At 38.9% G+C, this 12533-nt stretch overlaps 1 protein-coding gene across 1 annotated transcript in view; it reads left to right on the top strand.

Annotated features, from left to right (window-relative positions):
* The first annotated feature begins 1244 nt into the window (after window positions 1-1244).
* IARS2 (isoleucyl-tRNA synthetase 2, mitochondrial) overlaps window positions 1245-12533 on the top strand; it is a 67112-nt gene continuing 55823 nt past the window's right edge. The window contains exons 1-2 of the mRNA XM_069066008.1: window positions 1245-1585; window positions 12052-12174. Of these exons, the coding sequence (XP_068922109.1) occupies window positions 1322-1585; window positions 12052-12174 (387 nt within the window). The 5' untranslated portion in view covers window positions 1245-1321. The remainder of the gene's footprint in view (window positions 1586-12051; window positions 12175-12533) is intronic.

Here is a 12533-nt window from a genome sequence, read left to right as displayed (position 1 = left end):
CGGGTCTTCCTGACACCAGGCCAGGTGCTTTATTCACTGAGACACCTATTTTCCCTACTATCTTTATCTACACACACACACACACACACACACACACACACACACACACACACACATATATATGCAAAGAGTTTTTCTTGGGCTCTGGGTCAAGTCTGGAAGATCTGTCTTCCTGAGTTGCAATTTGGTCTCAGACACTGCACAAGTCACTTAACTCTGTTTACCTCAGTTTCCTTATCTGTTTAATGAACTGAAGAAGGAAATGGCAAACCAATCCAGTGTCTCTGCCAAGAAAACCCCAAATAGGGTCACAGTCAGTCAGAGGGACAGGACTGAAAAAAAGACTGAACAAAAAATTAAAGCCCCAAGGAGGATTTTAATATTTGATCCTGGAGGTGATAGGGAGACAACTGTGTTTATTGATATGGAGGTGAGGAGGGGGTGAAATGGTGAGACCAAACTTTAAAATGGACTGGAGTGGGAAGAGTTCTTAGGGAGCAAGGACTGTTTTGGGTTTTTGACCTTTCTGTGTAGTCTTATCGATTTGTCACCATGCCTGGCACTTAGGTGCTCGATAAACGATCATTGACTTGATAGATTCATTTATATAGCCCTTTAACGTTCCGCAAAGAGTTTTTTCATACGCACGGAAGAGTCTTTCCACACTAATGGGAACTAACATTTATTTCTACAGCACTAAGCTAAGCGCTTAACAAATATCTCATTTGATCCTCACAACAATCTTCTGGGTTATCTGCTGTTATTACCCCTATTTTACAATGAGGAAACTGAGGCAGATGGAGGTTGTGATTATACACACACACACACACACACACATATATATATACACACATACATACATGCCTTCGGTCGGTTTTACTTATACACACCCATGTATATTAGGTCTTTAGTGACTATACTGTATACGCGCGCGCACGCACACACACAAACACTTTATTGAACCCATCAGGTTTCTAAGTGCAGTCAAGATCACAGACCATTTATGATGTTGTCATCCCTTACTAAATTAGGACAGGAGCTGTCTTTTCCCTCTTTTTGTTAGGTCTGAAACCTAATAGGCGCTTAATAAACGTTCGCTGATTGATTAACTAACTACCTCTGCCCTAGCGGTTACCACTAGGACCCAGTCGGGAGCTCCAGGACTTCTTGGTTAGGTCTTCCAACAGACTGCGCATGCGCCCGGAGGTGACTGACGCATGCGCCGTGCCGGCCTGGGGCGGGCTTCCTAGGGAAAGCCAGGGGCGGGGCAGCACAGCTCCTCGGGTTCCGCGGGCACCTCAAGCGCGCGGGCCTCCTCGCCATGCTTTGGAGGTTGAGGCCCGGCAGGGCGCGGGCCGCAGCCGCGGTCGGGGGCCTGGGTGGCCTGCGCCGACCTCTGTGGGGCCCGGGATGGCGGGGGACGACGACGACGAACTTCCTGCGGAGGGCCGAGACCACCAATGGGGCCAACAACCAGCCTTTCAAGGCTGGCCCTTACCGCGAGACGGTGCTGCTGCCGAAGACCCGCATGCCTATGAAGCTGGTAGGGCGGCAGCAGGCGGACATGGAGCTGGAGATCCAGCAGGTGAACTGCCCCTCCCCAGGGGGGGCGTGGTCAGGGGGCGGGGGCGGGGAAAGGGAAGCTCGGCCTCCTGGATTTGTGACCCCCGTAAACCTCTCTGAACCCTGGGGGCCTCATCTGGGGCTAACAGCCAGATGGTCTCGTTTGGTTCTCACAGCCACCCCGGGAGGTATGTGCTGTCATTATCCCCACTTTGTGGATGGAGTACCAGGGGCAACTGTACTGTACCGCTCATCCGTGCCTGCCTTCTAGAGAGCCCATTTAGGGTTTTCTTGCCAGAGGTACTGGAGTGGTTTACCGTTGTCTTCTCCAGCTCATTTTACAGATAAGGAAACTGAGGCAATCAGGTTTAAGTGACTTGCCCAGGGTCACACAGCTAGAAAGGGTCTCAGCAGATTTGAACCTAGTCCTTCCTAACTCCCTACCAGGCTTTTCTCACCTACTGCATCACCTGTCTGGCCTAGGTGCCCCATGCCCACAACCCTAAGTGAGTTGTTTTGATGATCAAATCAGGTAATGTGTATAATGTTTCTGAATTGTCAGCAGTTATGATTATCGTAGTATTATTAGCTCTTTGATAAAGAACTCCTCCTTTGAGAGCCTTGAGAGGCAGACATGGGATTACTCTAGGATCTGTTGCCTGAACTCCTGGCATTGGTTGATAGTGATTTGTAGGAAAAAAAAGTTTCAGAAAATTGGATGGTGGAAGGGGAAGTTAGGGATATTTCGAGTATGACTATGCCATCCAATATGGCTAGACACTGTTAGAAGTCTGGTGAAATCTATGGACCTTTTCTCCAAGTGGTGTTTATAAATACATAAAATAAAGTACACAGAAACAAGATGGTTATAATAATATAAAAGCTAATATATACATAGTTCTTTAAACTTAATTTGCAATACTCATTAAATCATTGTATCCTCACTATTCGGAGAGGTAGATGATGTTATCCCCATTGAGGAAACTGAGGCACAGAGGAACTTAAAGCCAACAAGTAACAGAGGCAGGATTTGAACTCAGGTCTTTGTGACCTGAGGATAAGAAACCTGAAGGTTTCTTTCAAGAGTTGACCAGTAGATTCTTTGTATTTTTTACCTACCTTCTACCTTATAGTTTTCTTTTATGATTTCTTGAAATATGATGTCTATGGGTTCTAGGCTCCCTTTAAAAATTTTTTTGTTCATGGCATTCAGGTAGAACAATGATCCTCATTTTTTTTTCTTAGTCTGTTTTCCAAGTCTATTGTTGTTACCAGATACTTTACTTTTTTTCCCCAGTCTTTTGACTTAGTTTTATTATTTGTTACTGTCTCATGAAGCCATTGGCTTCTTTTTGGATCATTCTAACTTTCATTGTTTGTTGTGTGGTCAAGGTTCTATACTTTTTTCTTCCAAGCTACTAATTCCCTTTTCATTTTTTTCCCTATAGCTTTTGTTTTCTTTCCAGTTTTTTCCCCTAGCACTCTTTCTTTCATTGATTAAAAAAATATTTTTTTCTAATTTTAAGTCTTTTCCACCTTTTCCAGGAACTCTAATTGAATTTGTACCCAGGCTGTGTTTTTCTTTGAGGCTTTGCTTTTAGGTATTTCTGAGTCATTCTCATCTTGGTTTGTGTCTTGAGCATCTCTGTCACCATAATAACTCTGTGTGGTGGGATTTTTTTTGTTGTTATTCATTCTTCTAGATTACTTCCTAACTTGGACTTGATGTAAGGAACATATTCTTGTGTAATTCTGAAGGGAAAGCTTAAGCTTGTCTTGTTGATGCTTTCTTGGGGTATCAAATATTGTCATTATAGAATCTCAGAAACGGGGGACCCACAACCTTATTATTGCTTCCAAAGTAGTCTGATCCAGGTCAGTCTCATTGTTGCCCCCCTTAGTCTGAGCTCTGTAATTTCCTGACCTTGGTTTTTAATCTAAACAACACTCGACTAATGCTAGAATCAGCTCTGCTCATTCTGAGGCACAGAACTGCAGGGATTCAGGTCCTACCTAGTATTCCTTGCAGGCTTCAGATGGGGCTAGATGTTGGAACTGAGACTGCTGCTCTTTGTTTCTGAACTTCCCCCTCCCCCCCCAGGTGCAGTTCCTTCTGCAGCTTGCCTTTGATCTATGATCTGAAATTGAGGAGTGAACAACAAAGCTGTCCACTGGCAGTTTCTCACACCATAGTTTCCTCCACCCTTTGGTGTTCTGGTATGGGTCAGGGACCTTCTCTTTCAGTGGTATACAGCCTCTGCCTGGGTACTGGAGTACTCTGCAAACAACAGTTCCTGGCTAGTGGTACCCCATACCTTAGTGTCCCCAAGCCTCTCTGCCTATCTTCCTATGCCATCCTGGGCTGGAAAAATTACTTACTGTGGCTTTGCCTTCGATTCCCTCATTAGGTTTGATCTGGCACATTTTCTGTATCTCTTGGTAGGAGTTTTGGTGGAGAGCTCTCTCTGCTGCTTCTTGCTGTTATGCCATCTTGGCTTTACTTCTATCAAAATATTTTTTTTAGGGGCAGCTAGGTGGCTCAGTGAATAGAGCACTGGCTCTGGAGTCAAGAGGACCTGAGTTCAAATCTGGCCTCAGACACTTAACACAAAAAACTAGCCTTGTGACCTTCGGCAAGTCACCTAACTCCAACTGCCCTCCAAAAACAAAAAAATTTTTTTTAAGTACCCTGGCACCAGGTTAAGAACCCCTGCTCTGGATAATCTCAAAGAGTTCTTTCCAACTTAATCAATCCACAAGCATTTATTAAACCTCTTTGGGCCAGTCACTGGGAACACAAAGACAAAAATGAAGTAGTCCCTACTCTTAAGGAATTTACATTCTGTTGGGTGGGACAACATATATATTTATCAATATATTCAGAACAAATAAAAAATAAATTCAGGGTGATTTGGAAGTGAGGGTGCTAGAATTAGAGGGAACTAGAAAAGGCATTATATAGAAGGAAAGGCTTAAACTGCATCTTGAAAGCAACAAGGGATTCTGTGAGGTAAGGAGAGACATGGAAGAAGGCCAGTGCCAAGACAGATCGCGGAACTAGAGTGAGGGGTGAGAAAGGTGTGAGGAAGAAGAAAAGGTTAATTTGACTGGATTGCTGAGTGTGGGAAGGGGAATAATGTATCGTCAATCCAGAAAGACAATTGGGGGTCAACCTGTAAAGGACTTTAAAAACCAAATGGGAGTTTATATTTTATTGTAAAGGCAGTAGGGAGCCAGTGAAGTTTATGAGAAGGGAAATAACATGGTCAGATTGCTTTGACACCTTGGACAAGAAACCTAAGTCAAAAAGACCAGTTGGAAGGCTATTGTAGTAATCCAGCCACAAGGTCATAAATGCCTAACCTAAGGTAGTTGGCTGGGTGAGTAGAAAGAAGGAATTGGATAGCAAAGATGTGGTAGTGTGTGATAGAAAGGACAAAATTTGGCAACTGTTTGAATATGTGGGGTGAGTGTTTGAGGTATCTAGCTTTCATGAAGTTTTTGCTGAGGCTGTGAATGTGGGAGACTAGAAGAATGGTGGTGCCCTCCACAGAAATAGGAATGTTTGGTAAAAGGAAGGGTTTTGGGGTAAAATTTTGGACATGTTGGGTTTAAGATGCCTACAGGATATCCAGTTTGAGATGTCCCCTAACAGCGATTTGAGACTGGTGTTTGAGGTCAGCATGTAAGATTTTGATGAAAGAAAAAACCCAGGACAGAATTTTGGCATATGTAGCACCAACACAATATTCACAGCAATGATGGTGACTATGAAAATGCCAGCGTACCGTGTTTCCCCGATAATAAGACACTCTCTTATTAAATTTTTTTGAAAGAAAAACACCAGAGGGCTTATTTTCAGGGGAGGGCTTATGTTGTCCTGCCTCAGCTCTCCTCCACGGCACTGCTCTCAATGGCGCCAGCAAGCAAATCACTGGGGAAGAACAGGATGACGCGCTCACTGCTGCAGCTCTGATTGGATGCAGCTCGGAGCGCGGCGTGCGTTTCACTGGGGGGGGGGGGCGGTGCATACAGAGGGTACCATAATGTAGCGTGTAGCGCAGGGGATCACCTTCACTATAGTAGCAATCTCAATAGGGCTTATTTTAGGGGGAGGGCTTATTTTAGAGGAATCTTACACAGTAAGGGGAGGGCTTATTTTCGGGATAGGTCTTATTATCGGGGAAACACGGTAGTTCTGAATTGCAAAATATAACAGACTCTTCATATAAAAGACAGAAGCAAAAACATTTATTCAGACACCAGAAAGACAAATCCTAACACCTGAAAACCGAATCCATCATGGCAACAAAGAAGTTAATACACCATAACACAGCCAGGAGCCACACCATACTTAACTGTCTCCTTGCCTCCATCCTCTCCTCCCTCCAGCTCTAACTGCTCTGACTCCCAGCTTCCTGCTCCACCCTTTCAGCAAACTCTTACGACCACAGGCTTCATGTGATTACATTTGGCCTTTTGGGGGCAGGGAAGATCATCAGATTACCATTACAGCATATAACCACAACTTTAGGACTGTGCTATGATGTGAATGATGAGAGAGTAATGTCATTAAAACCCAGAGAAGAGAGTGCAACAGATGTGTCAGAGAGGTTAAGAAAGGCGAGGAGTCAAAAAACTCCTTCACATTTGACAACTTTTTTTTCCTTTATCAAATGCTTTATTAACTTATAGTTTACATCATTTCCACAAGATTTTGAGTTACATATTTTCTCCCTGTTTTTCCCCTACTCACCACCCCAAAATAGCAAGTGATCCCACTGGATATGCCCTCCTCCAATCTGCACAATTTTTTTTTCAAAGTTTCCTTACTATTCTTCCTGACTCTTTTTTTTTTAAGTTTATTTATTTACTTTTAGTTTACAACATTCAGTTCCATGATCCCTTTGATTTCCAAACTTTCTCCTCCTTCCTCCCCATGGCGGCATACAATCCAATGTAGGTTCTACAAATATCTTCACATTAAACATTAGTCAGATTGTGAAGAAGAATTATAACCAGTGGAGTGAACAAGGAAGAAGGAAAGAAACAAAACACAAAAGAGAGAGCAAGTAGTTTGCTTCACTTTGTGTTCAGACTCTGTAGTTCTTTCTCTGGATGTGGGTATCCCTTTCCATCATGAGTCCTTTGGAGTTGTCTCATAACCTTGCATTGCTGAGAGGAGCCCAGTCTATTGAAGTTAGTCATCACATATACGTTGTGTCTGTGATTGTGTACAGATTTCTCCTGCTTCTGCTCTTCTCACTCAGCATCAGTTTATGTAAGTCTCTCCAGGTTATTATGAAGTCGGTCTGTTACTCATTTCTTATAGCACTGTAGTATTCCATTACATTCATATACCATAACTTGTTCAGCCATTCCCCAATTGATGGAGCATCCCCTTGATTTCCAATTCATTGCTACCACAAAAAGAGCTGGTGTAAATATTTTTGTACATTATGGGTCCTCCTTCCACTTGTATGATTTCTTTGGGATTGGTAGAAGTGGTATTACTGGATCAAAGGGTACACACTTTTTTATAGCCATTTGGGCATAGATCCACATTGTTCTCCAGGATGGTTGGATCAGTTCACAACTCCACCAGCAATGAATGCATTCATGTTCCAATTTTTCCACATCCTCTCCAACATTTATCATTTTCGCACATTTGACAATTTAGAGAGCATTAATTCCTTTGGAGACAACAATTTCAGTTAAGCGTGTGGTCAAAAAAAAAAAACCAAATTGCAGAGTTGAATGCTGAGTGGGAAGAAAGAAAGAAGAGTCAGAAAAAGATAGCTTTTTCTAGGAGTTTGAGTCTGGGCAGAGCGATACATCAAAATTCCATTAATCTGGGCACTACATTTCAGTATTGCCATTAAATAATTTGGAGGGCATCCAGGAAGGCAGCCAAGAGGGTCATAGATTTGGACTTGAGAAGGTCATAAGAGGTCATCCAGTCCAGTTCTTTGATTTCTCAAGTAAGGAAGTTGAAAACCTGTAGAGGTGAGCTAATTTTCCTAAATTCACCCAGACAAAGAATGGAAGAGCCAGGATTTTTTTCATGAACTATTTTTATTGTTTTTGTTATTACTGTAATTAATAGATTTAGAACAGAATTACCCATCCTATTTTTTTCCATTACAGGGGATATGTAAGAGTTTGATACATTATAATTTGTAGTTTATATAACTATTTTACTTTTTTTTTTTTTAAAGCAATTGGGGTTAAGTAACTTGCCCAAGGTTACACAGCCAGTTATTTTGTGTGGGTGTTAAGTATCTGAGGCGGAACCGATCCGGGTCTTACTCACTGCGGGTCTTACTCACTGCGCCACCTAGCTGCCCCTAGCTATTTTACTTTTAAGTGTTGTTTTCAAACAGTTGACTAAACATAGAATTTCATCTTAGTTTAAAATTATTTTTCAGTTTAGAATTAACAATAATTAATGTCCCTTCCACTACACTTTCTCCCCTGCCTTGAGCAAATTTAGAAAACAAACCTGAAAAGAAAAGTCCTCAGTACATAGCTGTGTAGTGTGGCAAAACAAATTCTCACATTACCCATGTCTAAAAATATATGTTTCTTTGAATTTTAAGTTTATCATCTCTCTAACAGGAAGGGTAAATTAGCCTGTTTCATCTTCATTCCTTTGGATTTGTTATAGGTCTTCTGAGTTTCTTCTGCAACTTTCTATTTTGTCATTTCTTATGGCACAATGATTTTTTTTTACATTCATACACTCCAGTGTGTAGCCATTCTCTAATAGGAAAACAACCTCTTAGTTTCCAATTTGGGGCTATCATTAAAGAGCTGCTATAAACATTTTTTATAAAAGTTATACATATATAATCAAATAGAATTTTTTGTACACATCCTTTTCCTCTTTCATTGATTTCTTTGGAGTATAGGTTTAGTATTGGTATAGCTAGGTCAAAAGAGTTTGGTTACTTTCTGGCTGTAGTTCCAAATTGCTTTCCAAAATAGCTGGACCAATTAAATCATAGCTCTACCTAAGAGTGTACTAGTGTACATGTCTTGTTTCTGATATAGATGTTTGTGACATAGATGGTTGTATGACCCAGGGCAAGTCATACACCCCACAGTATTTCTAGTTCGTTGATATCAGTTGATCATTTAACTGAAAATTTTTTATTAAGCATTAACTATCTACCAGACACTAGAGACACAAATTAAATGAATAAAATAATCCCTACTCAAAAAGAGTTTATGTTCTAACTTTTTGTTACTTTAAGTACTAAAGTATTCATTTAAATATTTTTGTCTCACAATTTCTTTTTTCTTATTTAGCTCAGAAGTTGTAATTTGATAGGATTAGTTTTCTCAATTTTTGTACACAATTTAATATTGAAGTTAATTTGTATCAGATGATTAATAGAATTCACTCATAAACCCATTTTCCTTAACGTTTTTTACTTTGTGAGTTTTCATGACTTGTTTAATTTCTTTTTTCTCAATTTTGGTTATAAATTATTTTTCTTCTATTAATCAATATTTTATATATTTGTAAATACTCATCTTACTCATTTTTCAGTTTTGTTAACATATAATTGGACAAAACAGTTCCTGAAGTTTACTTCATTTCCTTTTTGTTTGTTACGAACTTTTTCCATTTTTGATTTTGCCAATTTGGTATTCTTTTTTTTTAAGTTTGTCTATTTTTATCAGGTTTTTTGTTTGAATTTTTTTTCTTAAAAAATAACTCCTAGATTTACCTATCAAGTTATACTGGGTTTTTTTTAATATCCATTTTTGTGGTTTGAGTTTCTTTAATTTGTTGCTTTTCTCTTGTTGCATATTATTGCACGCCCAGTTGATCTTTTGACTGTCTTTCTGTCCTTTGTTGATTAAAGTATTTAGAAATATAAATTTTCCCTCCAAGACTGCATTCGTTGCATATGCAAAGTTTTGGTATGTTGTCTTCTCATTTTCTTTGAAATTATCTATTGTTTCTGTGATTTTGTATTTGATGTGTTCATTCTTTATCTTTATATTATTTAGTATCCATTTAATTTTGAATATTTTCTTCAAATACTCTATCTTGATTACAGTTTTCATGTAGTTGTGACTTCTAAAGGATGTATTTAATATTTATGCATGCTATGTTTGTTTATGTACAAGCACTTGGCCAATTTTTTATAAAGGTACCACGTGCAGATGAGAAATCTCTGTCTCTGTCTCCCTCTCTCTGACTCTTTTTTGAGGGGGGAGGAGGGAAGGCAGGGCAATTGGGTTAAGTGACTTGCCCAAGGTCTAGTAAGTGTTAAGTGTCTGAGGGCAGATTTGAACTCAGGTCTTCCTGACTGCAGGGCTGGTGCTCTATTCACTGCTCCACCCAGACGCCCCTCTTTCTCACTCTTGCTCTCACTCTCCTGTCCATTAGTAGCCATCAAAGATCTAATGTATATAACTTTTCACAAATGTTGTCATTCAGGTGCTTCTTTTTTGTTAGATTTGTCCCCATATGAAAGGGGCATCTTGAGGCCTCCAACTATTTCTATTTTTCTTTCTATTTCGCCCTGTAAATAATTCAGTTCATTTTTCCTTTAGGTACTTAAGTGTCAAGGCTTCTTAGCCAACCTTCCTCCCACTGTCTGTTTTTTCTTATCTCCTTTCTTCTCTCCTTCCTAAGTACACACAGTACTTGTATAGATTCAATTACAAAATACTCCTTAGAGAAATAAAGTACAATTTAAATAGCTGGAAGATTATTTAGGAGTAGATCATGACAATTTGATAAAAATGATCATGCTACCAAAGTTAATTTACAGATGTGTTACTATATCAGATTACCAAAACTCTATTCTACATAGCTAGACTAAATGGTAACAGAATTAATTTGAAGGGCCAAAGGCTTAAATATACCAAAAGAAATAATGAAAAAGGGTAGAATTTAAGGGGGAATAGCAATTCCAGACCTCAAACTATTTTATAAAGCAGAATCCTTAAAACCATTTAGTAGTGGTTAAAAAATAGAAAAGTAGCTCCATTGAAACGTACTCATAAAGAAGAATCAGAAATAATTGAACCCAATAATCTATTATTTGATAAACCCTCAAACATAAATTATCTAGGAAAGAAATTCTTATTTAATAGGAACTGCTGGGAAAATAAAGCAATCTGGCAGAAACTAAGTTTAGATTAGTAACTTAAACCATATTCTAGAATAAATTTTAAATGTAGGCATGACTTGAATTAAAAATCATGCCATTAAAATGAGGAGAGAAGCAGATATACTTTTCACATACGTGGGTAAGAGATAAATTCTTAACCAATCAAGGAATAGAAATAATTACAAAAAATAAAAGAATTTTGATTAAATTAATTTGAAAATCATTTTGGCAAAAAAGGCAAAATGACAAAACATGAGAACAATCAGTGTTGTAAGGCATGTGGAAAGACTGCATGCTAAGGCATTGCTGATGGAGCTGTGAATTTTTTCAATAATTCAGTATTGGAATTTGGAATTATGTAAATAAAATGACTAAAGTATAAATGTTAGGTATATGCCCTAAATAAGTCATTGACAGAAAGAAAGTGTAATGGGAATGCAAATTTAGAAGATCTTCCCTGCCCCTAGGCTAAAGTACACCTGAAGCCTGGGGTGGGAGGCTTGTTTTTCAGTAGATACTTTTTGATTGGCCAGTGGGTCAATAAGATTGTTACATTGACTGGGTATGGATGTAATGGCTGGACAGTTTGGAAATCTGTCTACTTGATCTGTTTCTGTCTTGATAATTCTGTCTGTATACTTTGAAGTTCGGGGTGCTGACCTCTTTCCCCTGAACAAGGTAAACGATATATGTCTGACAGATTAAAGTAAGCTTGTTAACCCATTTTGAGTTGCTTTCCTTTAACAAAGCAGATCCAAGAACCTGTATGGGCAGCAAACCCTGAGAACGTGCTTGGGGTGCTTGCTGCTACAGAAAGGTATAAACCAAAATATTTAGAATAGCACTTTTGTGGTAGCAAAATAACTGCAACAATGTAGATCCCCAACAGTTGGGGAATGATTAAACAAATTGTGGTCCATAAATATAATGGAATATTCCCATGCTGTAAGAAACGATGATTGTTTAATATAGAGAAACATAGGAAGACATATGTGAACTGATCCAAAATGAAGTATAATAATTTAAATAATGACTACAGAACTGCCAATATAGCTACTATAATATATTTTTTAAGCTGGTACCAGATTGTTAATTATTTTATTAAGAATTTATTACTTTAAGGGTGACTAGGTGGCGCAGTGAGTAAAGTGCTGGCCCTGGAGTCAGGAGGACCTGAGTTTGGTTCCAGCCTTAGGTACTTAACACCCATGCAAATAACTAGCCATGTAACCTTGGGCAAGTTACTTAACCCCAATTGCCCTCCAAAAGGCAAAAAAAAAAATTTATTACTTTAAAGTAAGGTGAGGTGTTCATATATTAAGTGTATACAATGTATTTTCTTCCATCTTTACAGAAATGTGGATTTTCAGAACTTTATTCATGGCAAAGAAAAAGAAATGTAAAAGCAGAATTTTGTCTTCATGATGGACCACCATATGCTAATGGTGAAGCTCATGTTGGTCATGCTTTAAATAAGGTATTTATAATTTTCAGTTGCTTATTGATCTTGTGTACTTCAAAGATTTTCATGTTTTCCTCTGAAAAATATATTTTCAACTCATTAAAGATGTGTTATAGTTATGTACCCTAAACTCCTAGTTTGATATCTTATTATGTTGCAGGTGTATGCTAGAGCTCTCAGGAGCTATTCCAGGAAAAGCTTTCAATTAATTTCCAAATTAAGTTAATTTGGAAAAGTTTTAAATATGGACTCCTTATAAGCAAAGAAACCTAGTGGAAAATTAAAAACAAAAGTACAGCTAAATTTTAGGGTGCCTGAGTTAGAAGGATTCTCCTTTTACAGATTTAGAAACTGATTTACAGACACAAGATATC

The sequence above is a fragment of the Petaurus breviceps genome, unplaced genomic scaffold, assembly GCF_028583685.1.
Source record: "Petaurus breviceps papuanus isolate PSGF00001 unplaced genomic scaffold, PetGlider_PUasm1.0 90702, whole genome shotgun sequence".
NCBI classification, from domain to species: Eukaryota; Metazoa; Chordata; class Mammalia; order Diprotodontia; family Petauridae; genus Petaurus; species Petaurus breviceps.
Note: the sequence above shows the minus strand (reverse complement) of the source record. Positions and strands in the feature narration are given on the sequence as shown.